General features: G+C 44.2%; 1 protein-coding gene across 1 annotated transcript in view; it reads right to left on the reverse strand.

Annotated features, from left to right (window-relative positions):
- LOC124789108 (proton-coupled amino acid transporter-like protein pathetic) overlaps positions 1-26,251 on the reverse strand; it is a 109,437-nt gene that overhangs the window by 66,544 nt on the left and 16,642 nt on the right. The window contains exons 3-4 of the mRNA XM_047256396.1: positions 4,431-4,581; positions 1,938-2,059 (exon numbers count right to left, since the gene is read on the reverse strand). Of these exons, the coding sequence (XP_047112352.1) occupies positions 1,938-2,059; positions 4,431-4,581 (273 nt within the window). The remainder of the gene's footprint in view (positions 1-1,937; positions 2,060-4,430; positions 4,582-26,251) is intronic.

Here is a 26,251-nt window from a genome sequence, read left to right on the forward strand (position 1 = left end):
ACCTGCCATTGTAGCAGCAGTACCCGATCTAACAAATGCGCCGACACTTGTTGTCTTACAGGGGCGTTGCAGACCGCAGCGCCGTATTCTGCCTGTTTGCATATCTCTGCACTCGAATACGCATGCCTATATCTCACTTACTACGAATTTGTTTTTAATGGACTTTTAAGGAAACTGTAGACGTGATGAAGCTCAAACTCTGGATTAATTACCGCATAAATTTATCTCATGAACATTTACGATACGCTGTCATATGTGTCATGCACGAACTAACAGTTTGCGCGACTGGCTCAGCATAGGATGTCAGGAGAGAGGAGGGGAAATCCCCTGTCTCTCTGGCTCCCGGTGCTAACTGTCGCCTATTGCTAGCTATCAAACACACTTTTCATCCGACACCTCGAATGGATGATGTGGAGAAAAGTATCAACAGCAGCAACGGTAGATACACTCCTGGAAATGGAAAAAAGAACACATTGACACCGGTGTGTCAGACCCACCATACTTGCTCCGGACACTGCGAGAGGGCTGTACAAGCAATGATCACACGCACGGCACAGCGGACACTCCAGGAACCGCGGTGTTGGCCGTCGAATGGCGCTAGCTGCGCAGCATTTGTGCACCGCCGCCGTCAGTGTCAGCCAGTTTGCCGTGGCATACGGAGCTCCATCGCAGTCTTTAACACTGGTAGCATGCCGCGACAGCGTGGACGTGAACCGTATGTGCAGTTGACGGACTTTGAGCGAGGGCGTATAGTGGGCATGCGGGAGGCCGGGTGGACGTACCGCCGAATTGGTCAACACGTGGGGCGTGAGGTCTCCACAGTACATCGATGTTGTCGCCAGTGGTCGGCGGAAGGTGCACGTGCCCGTCGACCTGGGACCGGACCGCAGCGACGCACGGATGCACGCCAAGACCGTAGGATCCTACGCAGTGTCGTAGGGGACCGCACCACCACTTCCCAGCAAATTAGGGACACTGTTGCTCCTGGGGTATCGGCGAGGACCATTCGCAACCGTCTCCATGAAGCTGGGCTACGGTCCCGCACACTGTTAGGCCCCAACATCGTGCAGCCCGCCTCCAGTGGTGTCGCGACAGGCGTGAATGGAGGGACGAATGGAGACGTGTCGTCTTCAGCGATGAGAGTCGCTTCTGCCTTGATGCCAATGATGGTCGTATGCGTGATTGGCGGCGTGCAGGTGAGCGCCACAATCAGGACTGCATACGACCGAGGCACACAGGGCCAACACCCGGCATCATGGTGTGGGGAGCGATCTCCTACACTGGCCGTACACCACTGGTGATCGTCGAGGGGACACTGAATAGTGCACGGTACATCCAAACTGCCATCGAACCCATCGTTCTACCATTCCTAGACCGGCAAGGGAACTTGCTGTTCCAACAGGACAATGCACGTCCGCATGTATCCCGTGCCACCCAACGTGCTCTAGAAGGTGTAAGTCAACTACCCTGGCCAGCAAGATCTCCGGATCTGTCCCCCATTGAGCATGTTTGGGACTGGATGAAGCGTCGTCTCACGCGGTCTGCACGTCCAGCACGACCGCTGGTCCAACTGAGGCGCCAGGTGGAAATGGCATGGCAAGCCGTTCCACAGGACTACATCCAGCATCTCTACGATCGTCTCCATGGGAGAATAGCAGCCTGCATTGCTGCGAAAGGTGGATATACACTGTACTAGTGCCGACATTGTGCATGCTGTGTTGCCTGTGTCTATGTGCCTGTGGTTCTGTCAGTGTGATCATGTGATGTATCTGACCCCAGGAATATGTCAATAAAGTTTCCCCTTCCTGGGACAATGAATTCACGGTGTTCTTATTTCATTTTCCAGGAGTGTATTTGAAACCACAGTTAGTGAGCTGCTGATGGAAGGGACAGTTCTGCCTGTGCCCTGTGGACTGCTGCTTTATAAGGAGACACACCTGGAGAAGCGGGCCCATGCCTTGAGGCGGCTCGGCCCATACAGGAAGGCGTACTCCGCCGTCTCCGCGAACCCCAGCATTGGGACGCGGGCCCTCCGGCACACGATGTGGGACGACCGCACCTGCAACAAAACAAGCGCGCTACTGTTACACTGGTGCCGCTACGGCTCAAGAGTACAATCTGGGCTCCTGCACAGTGAAAATTGCAGCACAAAGACTAAACCACGTTAATGTTTGTTGTCAGTTCTTGTTCGTGTGTTAAGCCATATACACACGCCTTAGAACAGTTAAAACTCGTGATAATTTTAATGTTTGTTAACAGCTCATGTTCATGTGCATATTAATGCTTGTCGATAGCTCAAGTTCATCCTCGGGTGCAATTTACCTCTACGAAAGTTAAACAGACTTTTTGAGGAAAGACAAGCACCCTATATATTAAAACGAATGTGCGAATATTTAGCGGTGGATGGCAGGGCAGTAATATGCAGTGGAAAGAGAGAAAGAGAGAAAGAGAGAGAGAGCAGAAAGTTGGGATATAAGAGCAGATATTTCTATTCATGACAGAGAAAGAGAGAGAGAGAGAGAGAGAGGGCGAGATACACAGAAAGAGCAGAAAGGTGGAAGAAACATACAGGGTTTTAGGGGTATAACAGAGAGAGAGAGAGAGAGAAAGCAGAAAGGTGGAAGAAATATGCAGAGTGTTACGGATATAAGAGCAGATATTACTCTTGATGACTGAGGACAGTGTACTGAACACCGTTACATCAATATTTACGGCGAGTTATTATAAGTAGTATGTTATCAGGTTGGTTAATATCCCCATGTACCCATGGCACAAGAAAGCCATTAATGCTTATTTTTCCCCGGGCAGCAGGTCCGTTATAGAAGTTATGCACAGACGCAAAATGGAAAGCCTACACTGTCAGGCGTAGTCCACTTCATCCACAATTATGACCATACAGAAAACATTAGGTAGTATATTATGTGATGTTTTTGCCAGAAGACTGCTAGACATAGAGAAAAAACAATTACAACACGCAAGTGAGAATATATTAAGGAACCAATTGTCACAGTATCTGTACCTGTACGCCTCACACCTTATGTCTAAGGAAAACAAAGGCAATTTTACAGAAAGGGAAGGTTTATGAATGTACAGGAAAATGTGTATATTTGACTACCAAACACTTGGTATCAGTTCATGTAAGTCTTTCAGGACTCATTTAAATGCGTGGAGTGGGTGGTTCTCCGCGACTGTCCTACTGTCTGTTCCTATGCACCATAACCACATGCTGCACTTTCACAATAGCCCCACTTCTTCATGACATAGCACATCTCAATTGACCTGTTCGCATGCGAACGAGTCTCGAAAATTCGAAACGAAGAAGATCAAACCATGAAATATCTGGCACTAGGTTTGGAATTAGGTGTGTATTTTGATGTGGATATTCATTCCAGCTTTCTTTCTATTTATTGGTGACACGTCCAAAAGATCGACCCAACCTAGCTTGTGTGACTTCAGGTGTATAGGTGGTGGTTTCTGGAAACTTTTCTCAGAAATGAGTTCTTTTGCGGCTCTAACAATTTGCACCCTGAAAACTTTTCTTCTAGAAAAAGTGAATGAGACTACAGCTGTCGATGGCAGTAATTGTCTCCATGGCCTCATTCAGATGTGCATCTATCCTGGTTGTATGTATGCTGTTTTTCCGTAATGGTGCACGATATTCAGAAACTGAGTGAAAATGTAGCATTATGTAGAGTATCTACATTTACTCCCCAGCTGTTCCAGGCTATATTGTGGAATCGATCTATCCTTGAGCCAAGCTTCTTTGACAAGTTTTGTGCAGTGTTACTTAAATGACTGTGTCTCATCGATGGTAACAACTAGATATTTAGGGATGTAATTATGGCAATCTTCGACCTCATACAGAAGCATATGTAACTTCCAACGTGACTCTTTATTATGGAGATGGAACGCTTTTTCCAAGTTTGGTTGGAGTCTCCGTTTGCAAAAGTACTGATTTAGTATGATAATGTCAATTTAGAGAGTATTTTTAGAATGGTAGACATTTTTGTTCTGACGTAATATTGCCAGGTCATTTGTATTCTGCATTTTCTTGGAAGTAATAGCTGTAATGTCGTGAACGTGCAAATTAAACGGCATGGGAGCCAGAACTGATCCTTGTGGTAATCCATTGTTCAAGCTTCTCCACCTGCTAGCTTCTACGCTCAGAAAATCTATGTGTTTCCGTTTTAATCACTTTTAGTTAACGTAAAATGTTGTCGACCCTCGTATGAATCTGATTCTTGTTAATTTACCTTCAGCAGTCTGGCACTCAGAGGTCATCGTAAAAGAGGTGAACAACATGAGCTTAATTTGCATAACTGGTACAAAGCGTTGGTCCAGCACAGTAATCACACCAGTAACATACAAAAGGTATGTTCCCTCTGGATAACAGGCAGATATTAAGAAGAAGACTTGGTGTCACCACTGACCAGCATGTGGACGCAGTGCGCGCAGAGCATGCCGATGAGGACGGTCCCAACGAAGCCGACGACGGTGCCCGCGTTCTTGAAGGCCATCGGCATCGCCAGGATCCCGGAACCGAGGCTGCCTTTCAGCAGGTGCATCAGCGAACCCAGGTCCCTGTAGCCATGAGCAGACATTTACATTAAGAACACAACTAAAACAAACTGAAAAAAATTGGTGAAATGGTCCGTGAAATGATTTCTTTAAAAGTAAGAAATGAAATAGATTAGAGAAGTATTTGACTAGACTAATTTTTTGTACATGATTTCGAGCGTCATTCATACGCTAACGTACTTGATTTCTTACTTTTAGATAAAAGATTTCACAAAATATTTCAGCGATTTTAATTTTTTTTTACTTTCTAGTTATGTTTAGAACACATAATCTTATTGACACTTCATTTACTCACCTAGAATATTGTGTTCTCGAAAGTCCAGAGTTTACTACTTGATTTGAAATAAACCATTTTGACAGCTGAATCTCAAAATAATTTAAGTTTTGTGCTCAAAACAGCTAGGATATGAGGAGATGAACTTTTTTGACACTTCATTGACATCAGCTCTTCGGAAAATATTTCAGTTTACCACGAAATCACTAATTAATTTTTCTTAATTAAGCTGATTTCTTTGAAGTAATTAAATGTGCTTTTTTTCGAAAATAGACCTCACCCTGGTCCCTTTCCGACTTTGATAAAGGTCGGAGTGTAGCTTATTGCGTTTGCGGTTTATCGTATCGCGATATTGGTGCACGCGTTGGTCGAGATCCAGTGACTGTTAGCAGAATATGGAATCGATGGGCTCAGGAGGGTAATACGGAACGCCATGCTGGATCCCAGCGGGCTCGTGTCACAACAACCATTTGCACGAACAGTTCGACGACGTTTGCAGCAGCATGGACTATCAGCTCGGAGACCACGGCTGCGGTTACCCTTCACGCTACATCACAGACAGGATCGCCTGCGATGGTGTACTCAACGACGAACTTGTGTGCACGAATGGCAAAACGTCATTTTTTCGGATGAATCCAGGTTCTGTTTACAGCATCATGATGGTCACATCCGTGTTTGGCGACATCCTGCTGAACGCACATTGAAAGCGTGTATTCGTCATCGCCATACTGGCGTATCACCCGGTGTGATGGTATAGGGTGCCTTTGGTTACACGTCTCGGTCACCTCTTGTTCGCATGGACGGCACTTTGAACAGTGGACGTTACATTTCAGATGTGTTACGACCCGTGGCTCTATCCTTCATTCGATCCCTGCGAAACCCTACATTTCAGCAGGATGATGCTTGACCGCATGTTGCAGGTCCTGTACGCGCCTTTCTGGATACAGAAAATCTTCGACTGCTGCCCTGGCCAGCATATTCTCCAAATCTCTCACGAATTGAAAACGTTTGTTCAATGGTGGCCGAGTAACTGGCTCGTCACAATACACCAGTCATTACTCTTGATGAACTGTGATATCGTGTTGAAGCTGCATGGGCAGCTGTACCAGTACACGCCATCCAAGAGCTGTTTGACTCAAATCCGAGGCGTATCAAGGCCGTTATTACGGCCAGAGGTGGTTGTTCTGGGTACTTATTTCTCAGGATCTATGCACCGAAATTGCGTGAAAATGTAATCACATGTTAGTTCTAGTATAATATATTTGCCCAATGGATATCCATTTATCATCTGCATTTCTTCTTGGTGTTGCAATTTTAATGGCCAGTAGTGTATGTTGAGTGAATATGACATTTCTCCAGTTAATAACACGACTTGTTTCTGCTTAAAAAGGTTAGTTTGAATTTTGCACTAAAGTTAACCGTCATGGGGATAAAAATGGCAGAAATGTGACAAGATGTGCTATAGGGTTCGCGATAGTTTAGAAGCTTTAATAAAAATTCCACGCATCATGGTAGCTTTTTCACTATAATTGTAAACCATCACTAGCTGTAGAAGACATGAAGTCAGTTGGCTGCCATATTCATCTCAGTTACACATAGCTTTACGGAAGCACTTGAGAATGGTTTAATAAGCCGAAACTATTTGTACAAAAGAGAGTAGATCGTAATAAAAGTTTGCAGCCTGAGTGGCAAAATATCGCTTTCATTCTTAAAAATTACATTGAGGAACGAAGTGAAGGCAAATTCGAAGGGCAGCACGATTTCGAACTGAGGCACTTAAGATCTCATCTCACGGCCAATCAGAAAAATAGGGTCTTCCGCGCTGCATGTTTGGATCAAATGCAAGCATTCGACAAGGCCCCGAGTGCAGAACCCTGAAATTCCATAGTGGCTAGGCTTTATGTAGATTCTTCAACAGCCAGTATGCATGTAGGAAATACGTGAGAAAAGGAAGTTGGAGAGCCGACGCATTCGTTATGACGCTTGTAGTCCGACAAGGCTGCAGTGCGACTCCCCAGCGTTTGTAATACATTATGACCTGATAATAAAGGTATACATGTAGAATTAAAGATAAAAATCCTTAGCGTCGTAAATGATCAGATGAAACTCTTTCAGTTGATTGGCGGCTTCACGTTGACACACTGTCTCGCGATAGAAGATTTTTGCGAATAAAAGCTCCAACACAACATCAGTCTGTGGGTACAAGAGTTGGGAAAGGAAGAAATGGCAGTAAACAGAGAAAAAGTACATTAATGGCCATTAAATTGGCTACACCAAGAAGAAATGCAGATGATAAACGGGTATTCATTGGACAAATATATTATACTAGAACTGACATGTAATTACATTTACACAATTTGGGTGCACAGATCCTGAGAAATCAGTACCCAGAACAACCAGCTCTGGTCGTAATAACGGCCTTGATACGCCTCGGCAAGACGTTTTCATTTGGTGAGAGATCTGGACAATGTGCTGGCCAGGGCACCAGTCGAACATTTTCTGTGTCCAGAAAGGCCCATAGATGACCTGCAACATGCGGTTGTGCATTATCATGCTGAAATGTGGGGTTTCGCAGCTATCAAATGAAGGGTAGAGCCACGGGTTGTAACACAACTGAAATGTAACGTCCACCGTTGAAAGTGCCGTCCATGCGAACAAGAGGTGACTGAGACGTGTAACCAATGGCACCCCATACCATCACGCCGGGTGATACGCCAGTATGGCGATGACGAATACACGTTTCCAATGTGAGTTCACCGCGATGTCGTCAAACACGGATGCGACCATCATGATTCTGTAAACAGAACCTGGATTCATCCGAAGAAATGACGTTTTGCAATTCGTGCACACAGGTTCGTCGTTGAGTACACTATCGCAGGCGCTCCTGTGTGTGATGCAGCGTCAAGGATAACCGCAGCCATGGTCTCCGAGCTGATAGTCCATGCTGCTGCAAACGTTGTCGAACTGTTCATGCAGATGGTTGTTCTCTTGTAAACGTGTCATCTGTTGACTCAGGGATCGAGACGTGGCTGCACGATCCGTTACAGCCATGCGGATAAGATACCTGTCATTCGACTGCTAGTGATACGAGGCCGCTGGGATCCGGCACGGCGTTCCCTATTATCCTCCTGAACCCACCGATTCCATATTCTGCTAACAGTCATTGGATCTCGACCAACGCGAGCAGCAATGTCGCGATACGATAAACCGCAATCGCGATAGGCTACAATCGGACCTTTATCAAAGTCTGAATCGTGATGGTACGCATTTCTCCTCCTTACACGAGGCATCACAACAACATTTCACCAGGCAACGCCGGTCAACTGCTGTTTGTGTATGAGAAATCGATTGGAAACTTTCTTCATGTCAGTACGTTGTAGGCGTAGCCATCGGCGCCATCCTTGTGTGAATGCTCTGAAAAGATAATCATTTGCCGATCATAGCACTTTCTTCCTGTCGGTTAAATTTCGCGTCTGTAGCACGTCATTTTCGTTGTGGAGCAATTTTAATGGCCAGTGGTGTAAAACTCTTGATTGTAAACAAAGGGGAAGGAAGGATTGAGATCAAAATCGAAGGGAAGATACCGGAACAATGCTGTAAAATGAAATATTTGGAACAACCCAGTCAGGCGGAACTTCTTCAACAAAGTGGGCAAAGCTGTTTATACAGCTTGATTCAAAATTGTGCACCGTACATCGAAAGGAGGTCGTACTAGTCAAAAGTAGAAAATAAGTAACAAGCATGTGTCAGGTAATGAATACTCGATGAAATATTGTACATTCTATTCGATGACTGCCATGTGTTTATTGACAACAAATTGCCTCACATCGTTCAGCCTACTTCTCAAAGAATCATGAGCTCGTGAGAACACGCTTGGTTGCCCTCGCATCTGGTCACATGGGGCACACTCTCCCGTAATGTGTGCGCTTCTTCGATTGATGTGCAAAACAATCAGATGTCCAAATGTGACGGTTCTGAGGTCAGTTGAACTGTGAGGCCAGGCTACTGGACTTATTTCGTCTATCTATTGATTAACGTTTCTGTTAACTTCTGCTGTACGAGGTACAGAAAATTTGGTAATCAATGTCGCTTTTAAGCCACATTCGTTGTCTCACATGTAACAGTAAGACCCTCAAATAGCAGAGATAGTTATTGGTGCGGATGTTGATGGTAAACAGCACGTGATAATTTCCCTGGTAAATTATAAGGCCCGATGAGGGTGTCACACAAAATTTCTGCCAACACTCTGACAATGAGGACAACCTGATGCCTTGTTCCCATGTTCGCCCGTAGCATTTGGATCCCCAACTACATTTATAACGTGCAACCCACTGTGAAATTTATGGCAATTGTCCCAGTTATTAGGGTTTCTTTCCGTTACACTCACTTACGAAGAGTAGAACAATGATTGCTTAAATGCCATTAGGCGAGCTGTAATTAGTGTAACATCGTCTTAACTATCCCTACGGGAGCGATATGTACAGGGCTTCAGTAAAACGCCGGCCACGGCGTGCCGAACGTCACGCGTATAGCGTGTGGGGGCCACTAGGCTTTGTGCGTTCCTTCTCGGAAATACCCGGAACAGCGATACAATGGCTCTGAGCACTATGGGACTTAACATCCAAGGTCATCAGTCCCCTAGAACTTAGAACTGCTTAAACATAACTAACCTAAGGACATCACACACCCGAGGCAGGATCGAACCTGTGACCGTAGCGGTCGCGCGGTTCCAGACTGAAAAGCCTAGAACCGCTCTGCCACAGCGGCCAGCAACAGCGATACCTTTCATTTAGCAGTGCGGTGTGGGACTTTTCTGTCGGCAGAAATCTCTGAGTTCGCCAGAATCGTGGAATCACCGTATTATAAGCTCTATAGCTCACCTCCGCTTTTTGTTCGTGTTTTGAAGCAAGTTCACAGGTGCAGTGTCTGTTTTGCAGAAAAGACGCGGTCTAGTGGTCTATCACCGCAATCCTATAATATATGTTTAACATTGCCTCAGTCTGGGGGGATATGAAACTTATAATATTCTCAAAAAATCAAGTTATCCAAGGTCGCTAAAAATTCTTTTTATTACTATGACCAGTTTCGACAGATCTACACTGTCATCATCATCGGTCAGTACGGATGTGTCGAAAGCGGTCACAGTAATAAAAAGAATTGCCAGCGATCTTTGCTAACCTGGTTGTTCAAGAATAATACAGTCTTCTGAAATGAATGAGAATGACAGAAGGTCGGAATGACAAATCCCACGTCGCGTAAGCTCCATGTACTGCATATTTGCTACAAAATGACATTAAAATACCATGCAGAAAGAATTTAAATATTTAGTTGACAACAAAAGAGCAAAGACGTACAACGATCGACAAAGGGGATTAATAGTTCTGTAAGAAGAGGCGCTTTGTGCAAAATTTGCAGCCATGGAGAACACATGATGCAATTGTTGTTACGAATGGTAAAATTTCTGAAGTCGAACACGTTATTCCATTGTAAGTTGCAACAGTTTTCAATGGAACTCAACGGCGAATATGTATTCTTCACATGTTACCGGAAAATACGTGGGCATGCCTGAAACAATTTTTCCGTTTAAAATTTGCTATTGTTGAATATATGTACGAAAAAGGAGTGCAGAAAAGAACATTAGAACATCCGGAAAATATTCTAGACTTCGCATTTTAAGTGGACACACTGACCACAGTAAGACATTCGTAGGTAACTTCTTTGTGATTGGATGGGGATGCATTTCAAAAGAAAATCGCGTTGTAGAAGATACATATTCTGATAAAGGCAGTCTAGTTCCCTAAGCTCAACGAGAGGTTTGAAGAATTTATTGAGAACAAATAATTAAAGGATAGTTTAATAAAGGCTTTAAGACACTGTAAATCTTACATCTGCGCATGTGCAGATGTAATTGATCGATACGCGAGTTAATTCCAGTTTGAATGAAAAATCTTTCTGCATTAAAACTGTCCAGAACGTCTACATTGCTTTCCTCAGGTGAAGTTCTGAAGTGTCCAGCGTGAAGTTGTAAAGGAGCTGTAATATTTCGACCGACATATTTGTGTGAAAATCCTTTTTTAAATTATGAGACTAAATAAGTCACTATTACGTGGCAACTTGAGTGCGAAAGTTTAAGAAATTATATGCGTCTGTACGTATACAGTCGGTTTACGACAGATAGAAATTATGTCTTCAGGGCACCGAAAGTAATCAGATAACACTGAAAATTTATTTCGTTTGTGATCTATCTTGTTGAGAAATGTGAACTATAATACCAAGTCGTATACAGTGCGATTGCGCTCCCATTTAAATCTGCGCGTTCGATCTTTTCCCCTGAAGTGAGGCTAGCGCTTTGCACCCGTGCCCCGGCAAGGCCCGCGACCCGAAATCTCGGTCGCCTCTGCTTTAGTATAGTCTTAGATACCTCATCTAAAGTTAATTCTTGACTCTATGTAAGCAGTCTTGTACGAGGGTAGTGTAAAATACCTTCAAACGCCTGTCCATTCAAGCTTTTCAGCATCTCTGTGACGGTCTACAGTGGATCAAAGGAACCTGTGACTATTTGTGCCGCCATTCTTTGTACAACGTCAGTGTCCACTGTTAGTCCTATTTGGTAGGAGTCCCACCACTAGGACAATATCCTACGATGGATCACATGAGCTTCTTGCAAACAGTCTCCTTTGCAGACTGACAGCATTTTCCCACTTTCCAATCAACGAACCAGTTACTCTCCGTGGATAACGTGGTAATTTAATTTACTGTTTTAGGAGAATCATGCCTCATCCGGAAACATTGAGTTGGTGTGTAAGTTTGTAGCTCTTTTCCATAAGTTTAATGAACGCAACAGATTCGCATAAGAGAGACTTTAGTCATCAATACTATATTCTCCTTCGCTGTTTACAACAGTCTGACAACGATGGGGTATTTTTTCGATTCAGTGACTGTATACATTACGTAGTTTTGAGTCGAAGAACTCGTCGTGCCATGCTCGGAGAGCATCTTCATCAGGAAAAGTTTTTGAAGGTTATTCGATAGAGACAGGAAAAGGTGAAAACCTGAGGCGGCCAGATCAGGGAATAGGATGGGTGCGGAATGACTACCCAAACAAATTCCTGTATAGAGTTTGTGGCCGAGCGGTTCTAGGCGCTTCAATCTGGAACCGAGCGACCGCTACGGTCGCAGGTTCGAATCTTGCCTCGGGCATGGATGTGTGTGATGTCCTTAGGTTAGTTAAGTTTAAGTAGTTCTAAGTTCTAGGGGACTGATGACCTCAGATGTTAAGTCCCATAGTGCTCCGACCCTGTATAGAGTTTTCCGTCAGTCTACCAGAATGCGGCCAGGCGTTATCGCAGAGTAGCATCACATCATGCGGCCTTCCTAGTCACTCTTCTTGAACCGTTACTAGAAGACGCCTCCATTTTTGACAATAAACACCTTGGGGAAGCAATTCGTAGTATATGACAGCGTCGTTGATCAAGCGGATGCATAACATTATCTTCTGTGGATGTGAGCAGGTTTTTGTACAGGGAGTTTCTGCTTTGTTTGGGGTCAGCCATTACTTTCTTTGCATTATGTTAGCATAAAGACACCATTTGTCGACACCAGTAATGATACAGGATAGGAATGGTCGATGTCGTGAGCGAGCCAATTGATGACGAGCAAGCAGAGATGGACGTATGGCCGCCAGTTGATTTTTGTGATTGTACACTACTGGCCATTAAAATTGCTACAGCAAGAAGAAATGCAGATGATAAACGGGTATTCATTGGACAAATATATTATACTAGAACTGACATGTGATTACATTTTCACGCAATTTGGGTGCATAGATCCTGAGAAATCAGTACCCAGAACAACCAGCTCTGGCCGTAATAACGGCCTTGATACGCTTCGGCATAGAGTCAGACAGAGCTTGGATGGCGTGTACACGTACAGCTGCTCACGCAGCTTTAACACAATATCACAGTTCATCAAGAGCAGTGACTGGCGTATTGTGACGAGCCAGTTGCTCGGCCACCATTGATCAAACGTTTTCAGTTGGTGAGAGATCTGGAGAATGTGCTGGCCAGGGCGGCAGTCGTACATTTTCTGTATCCAGAAATGCCCGTACAGGACCTGCAACATACGTTCGTGCATTATCCTGCTGAAATGTAGGATTTCCCAGGGATCGAATGAAGGTTAGAGCCACGGGTCGTAACACATCTGAAATGTAACGTCCTCTGTTCAAAGTGCCGTCCATGCGAACAAGAGGTGACCGAGACGTGTAACCAATTGGCATCCCATACCATCACACCGGGTGATACGCCAGTATGGCGATGACGAATACACGCTTCCAATGTGCATTCACCGCGATGTCGCCAAACACGGATGCGACCATCATGATGCTGTAAACAGAACCTAGATTCATCCGAAAAAATGACGTTTTGCCATTCGTGCACACAGGTTCGTCGTTGAGTACACCATCGCAGGCGATACTGTCTGTGATGTAGCGTGAAGGGTAACCGCAGCCGTGGTCTCCGAGCTGATAGTCCATGCTGCTGCAAACGTCGTCGAACTGTTCGTGCAAATTGTTGTTGTCTTGCAAACGTCCCCATCTGTTGACTCAGGGATAGAGACGTGGCTGCACGATCCGTTACAGTCATGCGTATAAGATGCCTGTCATCTCGACTGCTAGTGACACGAGGCCGTTGGGATCCAGCACGGCGTTCCGTATTACCCTCCTGAACCCACCGATTCCATATTCTGCTAACAGTCATTGGATCTCGACCAACGCGTGCAGCAATGTCGCGATACGATAAAGTGCAATCGCGATGGGCTACAATCCGACCATTATCTAAGTCGGAAACGTGATGATACGCATTTCTCCTCCTTACACGAGGCATCACAACAACGTTTCACCAGGCAACGCCGGTCAACTGCTGTTTATGTATGAGAAATCGGTTGGAAACTTTCCTCGTGTCAGCACGTTGTAGGTGTCGCCACCGGCGCCAACCTTGTGTGAATGCTCTGTAAAGCTAATCATTTGCATATGACAGCATCTTCTTCCTGTCGGTTAAATTTCGCGTCTGTAGCAGGTCATGTTCGTGGTGTAGCTATTTTAATGGCCAATAGTGTAGCTTAGAGCATGCGGTACTCATACACCCGATTTTTGAACCTTCCCCATTGCTTGTCCCACACTACTGGTATTATCACAATTTATTTGCCAGTTATTGTATACAATGAGGTGGATCATTGTGGATTAATGCGTTTAAGCGATCTACATCAAATCGGGAAGGCCTTCCTGAATGAGGAGAGTCAGTAATGTCAAAATGCTTCTCTTTAAAACAAGAAAACCATTATCTTGCCGTGCTCTGCCCAGTGGCGGTATCCCCATACACAGCGCAAATGTTTGTGACTGCCTCCGCCACTGTCACCCCTCTACTGAACTCAAGCAGAAAAATAAGTGGGAAATATTCAGATTTCTCCGCTTGGGACTCCATTTTCTAAGGTCCACAGCTCCGCTCATTCTCTTCAAATGACAAAATGCAATATGTAAACTCAAACAGCAACACTGGACCACAAATAATAGATGAGAACCGATAAAGGAACCCACAGGAACTGGAATACTAACATGCACAACAAAAACGCAACGAGTTATGCACCAACGTAATAACATGTAATCTGTTAATTGATTTTAAGTTTTATGTGTTAGGTGCAGATCACGAAATGCAAGTGGTGCGGTGGTGGCCTGCGATCTTGCACAGTCCGTCATGCTGATAAAGTGACTGACAGTGCATAACTGTAAACGCAAGAGCATTGGTTTATGCCATCAGAAGCTCCGGTTCTTCGCACGCTTGTTTCACGACCGTTTTCCGCTCGTCACAGCACCGGCCTGCGAACCGTGCGAGATTAATCGCGACCCGTGATCCTTGTTGCAGATGGTCGTGTGTCTGCAAGCCGCTAGGACAACCTGCTGATGTCTTTTTTTCACATACATTCCACGTACCTGTTAATTAACGCCGTTGGCTGAACCACAGCAGTGCACCATTTCTCGAGTGGAATATTACGACTCCATCTCATTGTTGACGTTGTGTGTGCCGTATCTGGCAATAGCATCACAGTGAGAGGACTAAGAAACACAACCAACAGGGAATGTACGGTGAACATCAACAGGAGGACAGCACCCATCATCATTCTCGGAACAAGTAAAGTGGCCGACATCTCAACAAACATTTATTTCTAGACTTATATTTACATTCTTTCTAATTTACGACTGCAGTTTTTGGATAGTAACCAAGCGGAGAAAATGTCAGATCTCAGCTCATCTAATCTAATATAAATGAAACTTCACACTTTTTTAAAAAGAAAATAATCTGACCGACAAACTACATTAACTGACATAGTACTACGTAACATTTTTAAAATTCTGTTCTTTTAATGTGGTCTCTGCAAGACGTTCTAGAACAAATACGCTAAAATTCATAAAACAACCTTCTGTGTTCTGAACGTATTGTTCCTTTAGGTGTGGTTGCGCCTAACATTATTTAGTAACTCATTGTTAGATAGAAATACCTCGTCAATCCAAATAGTTTCTAAAATGGATTAATGAAAAATAGAGAAACACTTAAATGGTGGTTTTAATGTTTTCAGTGTTCTACATAGTCTGCTTAACTGAATGAAACGCACAGAACATTCATGCAACCAGATGAAGCTATCAGGAAAAGTCTTTCTTTCGGATGTTCAACTCGTGCGTGACATTGACTTGAATGTCGGTCATGTCGTCAGAGCGTTGACCTTCATGTGAATTTCTGCACTTTGTCTTCTTGCGGAAGGTGCTTATTGATAACTCCAAGCCTCTCCGCCTGTGACGATTTCTTCCAAAAAGGAACTGTCTGCTTTTCAATCGAGCCCCCGCAATCGTCCACTCATCGTTATTTTCTTTTTGGAGCCAAGGTGTGTAGGACAAACTTCGCGCACATTCTGGAGAATGACCTGAATACTTGATTTGGAGGTGTTGCTCCATCTACATCTACATGGATACTCTGCAAATCACATTTAAGCGCCTGGCAAAAGGTTCATCAAACCACCTTCACAATTCCCTATTATTCCAATCTCGTATAGCGCGCGGGAGGAATGACCACCTATATTTGTACATACGAGCTCTGATTTCTCTTATTTTATCGTGGTGATCGTTCCTCCCTATGTAGGTCGGTGTCAACAAGATATTTTCGCATTCGGACGAGAAAGCTGATGATTGGAATTTCGTGAGAAGTTTCGTCGCAACGAAAAGCGCCTTTCTTTTAATGATGTCCAGCCCAAATCCTGTATCATTTCTGTGACACTCTATCTCTTGTAATGATGTCCAGCCCAAATCCTGTATCATTTCTGTGGCACTCTATCCCATATTTCGCGATAATACAAAACATGCTGCCTTTCTTTGAACTTTTTCGATTTTCTCCGTCAGTCCTGTCTGGTAAGGATCCCACACCGCGCGGCAGTATTCTAAAAGAGGAGGGACAAGCGTAGTGTAGATCTGTTACATTTTCTAAATGTCCTTCCAATAAAACGCAGTCTTTGGTTAGCCTGCCCCACAACATTTTCTGTGTGTTCCTTGCAATTTAAGTTGTTCGTAATTGTAACATCTAGGTATTTAGTTGAATTTACGGCTTTTAGATAAGACTGATTTATCGTGTTATCGAAGTTTAACGAGTTCCTTTTAGCACTCATGTGGATGACCTTACACTTGTCGTTATTCAGGGTCAACTGCAACTTTCGCACCATTCAGATATTTTTTCTAAGTCGTTTTTCTGTTTGTTTTGATCTTCTGATGATTTTATTAGTCGATAAACGACAGCGTCATGTGCAAACAACCGAAGACGGCTGCTCAGATTTTCTCCCAAATCGTTTATATAGATAAGGAACAGCGAAGGGCATATGACAGTACCTTGGGGAACACCAGAAAACTTCTGTTTTACTCGATGACTTTCCGTCAATTACTACGAACTGTGACCTCTCTGACAGGAAATCACAAATCCAGTCACATAACTCAGACGATATTCCATAAACACGCAATTTCAGTACGAGCCGCTTCTATAGCACAGTGTCAAAAGCCTTTGGGAAATCCAGAAATACGGAATCGATCTGAAATCCCTTGTCAATAGCACTCAATACTTCATGTGAATAAAGAGCTAGTTGTGTTTCACAGGAACGATGTTTCCTAACCAATATTGACTGTGTGTCAATAGACAGTATTCTTCGAGGTAATTCATAATGTTGAAAAACGATATATGTTCTAAATCCTGCTACATATCGACGTTAACGATATGGGCCTGTAATTTAGTGGATTACTCATACTACCTTTCTTGAATATTTGTGTGACCTGTGCAACTTTCGAGTCTTTGGCTACGAATCTTTCGTCGAGCGAACGGTTGTATATAACTGTTAAGTATGGAGCTAATGCATCAGCATACCCCGAAAGGAACCTAATTGGTATAGAGTCGGGACCAGAAGGCTTGCTTTTATTAAATGATTTAAGTTGTTCCACTACTCCGAAGATATTTACTTCTACGTTACTCATGTTGGCGGCTGTTCTCGATTCGAATTCTGGAATATTTAGTTCGTCTTCTTTTGTGAAGGCATTTCGGAAGACTGTTTAGTAACTCTGCTTTGGCAGCACTGCAGTTTGCGATACAGCAACATTAACACACTACGCCTGCACTTCCACTACTTAACACTGCCTACTCACAACTGATCGGTCGAATGCACATCTCCTGTTTACAGTTGTTAGTTCAAGTTCTCACCGTAATTACTGCGCTTATGCCACCTATACGGTAAGGAAAAAACTCAGGCTCGTACTGATATACACTCTAAGACAGAAGAAAACGACACGCTACGAGTACGAGGGAATTACCCGGATGGGACGGAAATCGGTATATGTGATGCACACGTACAGAGAAACAAATGATTACAACTTCAGAAAAAAATTGGCTGATTTATTCAGGGTAAAGACCTTCACAAATTGAGAAAGTCGATAAGACATTAGTCCACCTCTTCCCCCTAAGCAGCATACTTGGCGTATCGTGATAAAGTTGTCGGTTGTACTCCTGAGGGATATCGTTTCAGATTATGTCGAATGTGTACATTAGAGAGTCATAATCCCGGGATGGTTGGTCCTGCCCATAATGCTCTAAACATTCTCAACTGGGGAGAGATCTGGTGACTTTACTGGCCAAGGTAGGGTTTTACAAGCACGAAAGAAAGCAGTAGAAACGCTCGCCATCTGCGGGCGGGCATTGTCTTAGTGAAATGTAAGTCCAGGTTGGTTTTCCTCGAAGGGCAGTTAACCAGGGAGTAGAATATCGTCGAAGTACCGCTATGATGGCAACCGAAGGTATCTACATCTACATCTACATTGATACTCCGCAAGCCACCCAACGGTGTATGGCGGAGGGCACTTTACGTGCCACTGTCATTACCTCCCTTTCCTGTTCCAGTCGCGTATGGTTCGCGGGAAGAACGACTGTCTGAAAGCCTCCGTGCGCGCTCTAATCTCTCTAATTTTACATTCGTGATCTCCTCGGGAAGTATAAGTAGGGGGAAGCAATATATTCGATACCTCATCCAGAAACGCACCCTCTCGAAACCTGGCGAGCAAGCTACACCGCGATGCAGAGCGCCTCTCTTGCAGAGTCTGCCACTTGAGTTTATTAAACATCTCCGTAACGCTATCACGGTTACCAAATAACCCAGTGACGAAACGCGCCGCTCTTCTTTGGATCTTCTCTATCTCCTCCGTCAACCCGACCTGGTACGGATCCCACACTGATGAGCAATACTCAAGTATAGGTCGAACGAGTGTTTTGTAAGCCACCTCCTTTGTTGATTGACTACATTTTCTAAGCACTCTCCCAATGAATCTCAACCTGGTACCCGCCTTACCAACAATTAATTTTATATGATCATTCCACTTCAAATCGTTCCGTACGCATACTCCCAGATATTTTACAGAAGTAACTGCTACCAGTGTTTGTTCCGCTATCATATAATCATACAATAAAGGATCCTTCTTTCTATGTATTCGCAATACATTACATTTGTCTATGTTAAGGGTCAGTTGCCACTCCCTGCACCAAGTGCCTATCCGCTGCAGATCTTCCTGTATTTCGCTACAATTTTCTAATGCAGCAACTTCTCTGTATACCACAGCATCATCCGCGAAAAGCCGCATGGAACTTCCGACACTATCTACTAAGTCATTTATATATATTGTGAAAAGCAATGGTCCCATAACACTCCCCTGTGGCACGCCAGAGGTTACTTTAACGTCTGTAGACGTCTCTCCATTGATAACAACATGCTGTGTTCTGTTTGCTAAAAACTCTTCAATCCAGCCACACAGCTGGTCTGATATTCCGTAGGCTCTTACTTTGTTTATCAGGCGACAGTGCGGAACTGTATCGAACGCCTTCCGGAAGTCAAGAAAAATAGCATCTACCTGGGAGCCTGTATCTAGTATTTTCTGGGTCTCATGAACAAATAAGGCGAGTTGGGTCTCACACGATCGCTGTTTCCGGAATCCATGTTGATTCCTACATAGTAGATTCTGGGTTTCCAGAAATGACATGATACGCGAGCAAAAAACATGTTCTAAAATTCTACAAGAGATCGACGTAAGAGATATAGGTCTATAGTTTTGCGCATCTGCTCGACGACCCTTCTTGAAGACTGGGACTATCTGTGCTCTTTTCCAATCATTTGGAACCCTCCGTTCCTCTAGAGACTTGCGGTACACGGCTGTTAGAAGGGGGGCAAGTTCTTTCGCGTACTCTGTGTAGAATCGAATTGGTATCCCGTCAGGTCCAGTGGACTTTCCTCTATTGAGTGATTCCAGTTGCTTTTCTATTCCTTGGACACTTATTTCGATGTCAGCCATTTTTTCGTTTGTATCCTGCTATGAAAAGAAATGACGCCCCAGTTCATCAGTCCAGGTTGTCGGACCTTGTGGTGGGCGACGGGCAGACTGGTATTCGAACGCTGTCCGCATCTCTAGACACGTCTTCTGTCCCATTCGGATTATTCCTTTGTGGTGCGTCTTTTTTTTTTTCTTAAGAGAGTATGCAGGATAAACGAACGTCTCTTGTAAATTAGCGATATTTGTAACTGTTCGTTACACAAAATATTTTTGCTTCAACGTTAAACATTACCTACGTGATAACGAAATAAGTTATGTACTCTTTGTGTGGCACAGAGACGTAAAATGAGGGCTAGGCTGGTGCATACATGTCAGTGAGGTTTCCGGAGCGAAGGATGTCGCCTGCCCCTGATACGCGGCCTCCCAGCCTACTCAAGAGAATTGCGGGTGGTCCGCCTGGTAGCTACTCGGGGACTGGGTGTTGTGTTGACTGGGTGTTACGTTCTCCTTACGTTCGTATCTTCGATAACTGACATTACGCTGTTTCAGACTACAACTGAAACATGTCGACCCAAGCCAGGGGATGGTCCATTTACTAACAGGCCACGGGCCGTATCCGGAACATTTAAACCGTATGGGACTAACTAAAGATGAAGTATGTGTATGCGGAGAAACTGGGACACCAGAACATGTCACACTGCTGTGCAATACGCTAGCGCAAGTGAGACCTATACAGAATGACAATGACAATGACATCGCCAGAATAATACGTAATCCTGATGACTGGAACACAATAAATAACGTAGCCGACATTGTATCGAACACTCTGCACGAAGAATACAAGCGCCAAAACACATATAGAAGGAGGGGTAGCCAAGCACAAACAACAAACCACATGGGAGGACACAAACACGACCACAGATTCCGAAACCGAGGAAGGAACACTAAGTGAACACGCCTCAGAAGGGATCAACATGTAAGGGACCAAAACCAACAATGTATGACACTGTATGCCAAAACACAGTCACAAACAACACAACAATCGTAAAACAAATAAACACCGGTACCACATACTAAGACTGTGATAATAAGGTAATGTCGCTTGGGAGGAGAAGGCTAAGAACTTTTATTCCGAGGCTCCTCCTCCCCTATGGTATCCTGCATAGTGTTTAAAGTATACTGCACACAAGCAGTAATGTATTGCTCGTCTTATTTTGTGCAGACAGAAGTATATTCTCTTATCTATTCAAAGCTATAATCAATTAATTTCATATATCAGAAATGTATTAAGTTATTTAAGGAATAATGCATTCAAGTAGCAATGAACTATATTTTATTTCAACTAACAAGTTACAAACATAAGCGTATTTTTCATGTGAAGCTAAAATTCATGTATTCCATGTATGAAGTGCTCAATCAGCATTTAATCTGTATAATCTGTGTAAACATACATTAGCGCAAACCATTTCATATGAGAATAGCTCGAGGTTGTACCGAGACCTTCTGATCTGAAATAAATAGGAATAGGCCGCTGCTAACCAACATGCTACTTAGACTGCATTACTCATCCAAATACAGCATATCACTTCCCCACTTCCCTCTATATATTACAAATTATTCTTAACCACATTCATAGTGTTACATTTACTTTTCTTTTTCTTTGACATTTGCATTTTATAAATTATATTCTCATCAACTAGGTAGTAACAAATTATATGGAACCATTTTAACAACTGTTAAGCATTCAAATGCGCTGTAACCTCACAGAAATCTTTAAATATTATGTTCTTTATATTATTTTTAAAAAAGCATTAACAACTGTATACCAATAAGACTGTAACAATGAGAAGTCTTTGCTATTAGATTCGGAAGCATCCGACCCACCTTTCATTTCAAGGCGGTGGGTTACTCTGTACTGTTAGGGAAATAAATAAATAAATAATTTTGACATGGCTGTGTGAGCACATCCTAAAAGCCACTAAATAAGTAAAAGAAGCCGGTTAAACAACTAACCGGGCTGTCTAGACTTCCTCAAGCAAACGCTACAATCTTGTTAGTGGATACACTTGCGGCAACGTCAAGACGGATGTGTTTGTAATCGTTGTCGTGGTCCATAAACCGCTCAAAAATGTTTGAACTAAGCTCAGGGCTTGCACAGTTCATGCTCATCCGTAAGATGTGCATCAGAAGTACAAGGAAAGCTGTTTACTGTTTGAGGGTCAGGAAATGGCTCTATTTCTTTGATCGTGAACGGGACGATGCGGCAGTGTGCACTACGAAAGTCAGTCTAATACGCTGGAAAAGGTCATGTCATCCTTACACAGTGTGGATTGTCATTTTACTGTAGTAAAGTTCGTCAGCAAAGGAAGTTGGTCGCCGAATTATAACCAGGATTAACGAGATATACAGGACCTCAGGGGGGCATCGCAGTGTTAGCGTCATGTGACACTGCAGGTCTTATGAGCTGCAGCGACCATCTCCATCGCGGAGTGACTTGCGCCACTATTACAGACTGGTTTAATTATTCGTAACCACGTGTTTAAACGCATACCAGCTCTCTAAAAACATCGAAAAGTTAAGGCCTTTGTAGATTCCTTAGTTTTCATTGATATAATGATTTCAGCAGCTTGGTAAACTTTCTACTAATGCAAACTGTTTCCGAAATCTCATACTACAGATTTTCTGCAAGAAATAAAACCGAGAAAAAGCGTAAATTTACAATTTCGAAGACTGAACCGCCGTCCTGAGACACAAAATACTTGAGTTATGCCTTCTAGTGGTCGCCTGCGATGATCAAAAGGTGCTGATGGCCGCCACCTATAAATGAAAGTTCGTATGGAAACAGAGAAGAAAGTAAATAACTTGATCGCTGTCGTTTTCGAGACAGACTGTAAGTACCCATTTCCAAACGATCATTTTTAACATCTAGGTGTTCGTTACGAAGAACAGAAACAACATCCGTGTCTCCCCTCCCTCCAGCACTGGGGGGGACAGCTGGAATGGAACTTGGATGTAGGTTCGTTCACTTAGTTCACTTAAGCGGTAAGTGCAAGATTTGTCTGCCGTCTGATGATAGTCACGGAGGAATGTGGAAGGTGCCATGTGCCAGTGTTCTTTATCTGATCATAGGTATTCGGACTCCTCTTAGTGGACATTAATGTGGCGTATGTCCAGATTTTGTCATGCTGTCAGCTCGAAATCGGCTGGGGACATTACCAATGAGGCGTCTGAATAGCTGAGACCAGAGAAGGCAGTCATGGTTGACGATGGTGTCTGGAGCGAAGTCGACTCATCCAAAAGGTGTTCCAGTGGGCTCAGATCGAGATTCTAGTTCATTTAAGAAATGTTACTGTGCACAAACCATTGCTTCACAGATGCTGCTTTATGACAGGATGCTTTGTCATGCTCAAGAGTAGTTTTTTCCGCTTGTTCCATGCGACTTTGTACGCCCTCTCTGCAGTGCTCCACGACCCGTTCCCGTCTGTACCCAAGGAATTCCTGGTCTGGGTTTAGCTGTGGAGTATCTTCGCGTTTCCACTTGAAATTCGCATCACCAACGGTTCGACTTGAGCAGTTTTACACTGTAGAGCCGAAGTACCTGATACCACTGCCTAATATCGTGTGCCCCCCGTGAGGACGTAGAAGTGCCGCAACACGCCGTGGCATGGAGTCGACTGATGTCTGAAGTAGCGTTGGAGGGAACTGACACCATGAATCCTGCAGGGCTGTCCATAAATCCGAGAGAGTATGAGGGGGTGGAGATCTGTTCTGAACAGCACATTGCAAGTCATCTCAGACATGCTCAATAATGTTCATTCCTGGGGACATTGGTGGCCAGTGGAAGTGTTTAACCTCAGAATAGTGTCGCTGGAACGACTCTGCAGCAAATCTGGAGGTGGGAATGTGGCATTGTCCTGCTGGAATTTCCCAAGTCTGTCTAAATGAACAATGGACATGAGTGGATGGAGGTGGTCAGAGAGGATCGTTACGTACATGTCACCTGTCAGAGCCGTATCTAGACGTATCAGGGATCCCATATCACTCCAACTGCACACGCCGCACACCATTACAGAGCCTCCATCAGCTTGAAATGCCCTCTGCTGACATTCAGGATCCATAGACTCACGAGGTTGTCTCTATACCCGTGCAACCGAGCGAGGTGGCGCAGTGGTTAGCACACTGGACTCGCATTCGGGAGGACGACGGTTCAATCCCGTCTCCGGCCATCCTGATTTAGGTTTTCGTGATTTCCCTAAATCGTTTCAGGCGAATCACGAGATGGTTCCTTTGAAAGGGCACGGCCGATTTCCTTCCCAATCCTTCCCTAACCCGAACTTGCGCTCCGTCTCTAATGCCCTCGTTGTCGACGGGACGTTAGACCCTAACCACCACCACCAAAATCTATACCCGTGCACGTCCATCCGCTCGATACAATTTAAAACGTGACTCGTGGGACCAGGCAACATGTCTCCAATCATCAATAGTCCAATCTCGGTGTTGACGGGCCCAGGCGAGGCCTAAAGGTTTGTGTTCTCCAGTCATAAAGATCTCCGATAGCCCACATCGATCATGTTTCGTTGAACGATTTGCACTCTGACACTTGTTGATGGTGCAGCATTGAAATCTGCAGCAATTTCCGTAAAGGTTGCACTTCTTTCATGTTGAACAATTCTCTTCAATCGTCGTTGGTCTCGTTCTTGCAGGATCTTTCCCGGTCACAGCGATGTCTCAGATTTGATGTTTTACCCTATTCCTGATATTCACGGTACACTCGTGAAATGGTCGTACGGGAAAATCCCCGTTTCATCGCTACTTCGGAGATGCTGTGTCATTGCTCGTGCACCGACTATAACACCACGTTCAAATTCACTTAAATCTTGATAAACTGCCATTGTAGCAGCAGTAACCGATCCAACAACATCGCCAGACACTTGTTGCCTTATATAGGCGTTTAAGACCGCGGCGCCTTATTCTGTCTCTTTACATATCTCTGTATTCGAATACTCATGCCTACACTAGTTGACGCTATACCAGTCGGCGCTTCAGTGGATAAAAGCTGATGGATTTGTTGCTGAAATGACACACAGTGAGTAGTCCACGTTTCAAGTCATTAAGCTCCTCTCCCTCACCAATTGTGCTGTTAGTGCTTCCCTACTTACAACACTCCCTCCTTCCTTTCATACCGGCGGATCCGCGTCAAAAACATCTAGTGATCAGTTCCGAATATCACAGGAGTGACGAATACACTTGATTTCATAGCGAATATTAGAAACGATGATTAGTTATATTTATTTATTTTATGTTATTAATTTACTTCGAATTCGTCCGTATCTACATCTACATGATTGCTCTGCAACTCACAATTAAGTGCCAGGCAGAGTGTTCATCGGGCCATCTTCAGGTTACTACTCTACCGTCCGCCTTTCGAATAGCGCGCAGCAAGAAAGAACATTTATGTTTTTCCGTGTTGGCTCTGATTCTCACATTTATTATGACGATCATGTCTACCTTTGTACGTGGACGCCAACAAACTATTTTCACACTCTGAGAAGAAAATTAGTGACTGAAATTTCGTTAGCTGATCCTACCGCAGTTCGTGAATCCTATCCGCGGCATTCTTTCCCTTATCTCGCGATAGTACAAAACCTTCTCAATGTCCTTTGTCAATCCTATCTGGTACGGACCCCTCACTACACAGCAATACTCCAGAAGATGGCTGACAAGTGTAGTGCAAGCAGTCTTTTTAGTAAACCTGTTACAGAATGAAATTTTCACTCTCCTGCGGAGTGTGCGCTGATATGATAGCTCCTGGCAGATTAAAAATCTGTGTCGGACCGAGACTCGAACTCGGAACATTTGTCTTTCGCGGAGAAGTGCTCTACCATCTGGGCTACCAAAGCACGATTCACGACCCGTCCTCACAGCTTTAATTCCAGCGGTACCTCGTCTCCTACCTTCCAAACTTCACAGAAGCTCTGCTGCAGACCTTGCAGTTCTAGCACTCTTGGTAGAGCGCAAACTCGACTACAGAGTGAAAATTAAATTCTGGAAACATCCCCCAGGGTGTGGCTAAACCGTATCTCCGCCATATACTACCTTCCGGGAGTGCTAGTTCTGCAAGGTCTGCAGGAGAGCTTCTGTGAAGTTTGGAAGGTAGGAGACGAGGTACTGGTGGAATTAAAGCTGTGAAGATTAGCCGTGAGTTGTGCTTGGGCAGCTCAGATGGCAGGTCACCTGCCCGCGAAAGCCAAAGATCTCGAGTTCGAGTCGCGGTCCCGACAGACAGTTTTAATCTGCCACGAAGTTTCAAACCTGTTACAGTTTGTAAGTGTTCTGCTAATAAATCTAAGTCCGTGGTTTTCTTTTCCCGCAAAACTGTCTAGGTGGTGGTTCCAGTTTAAATTATTCGTAATTATAATCCCTAAGGTTTTGGTTGAGTTTACAGCCTTCAGATCTGTGTGATTTATCACGTAAGCGATATCTAGTGAATTTCTTTTAGTTCTCATGTGGAT

This window comes from Schistocerca piceifrons, chromosome 3, assembly GCF_021461385.2.
Source record: "Schistocerca piceifrons isolate TAMUIC-IGC-003096 chromosome 3, iqSchPice1.1, whole genome shotgun sequence".
NCBI lineage: Eukaryota > Metazoa > Arthropoda > Insecta > Orthoptera > Acrididae > Schistocerca > Schistocerca piceifrons.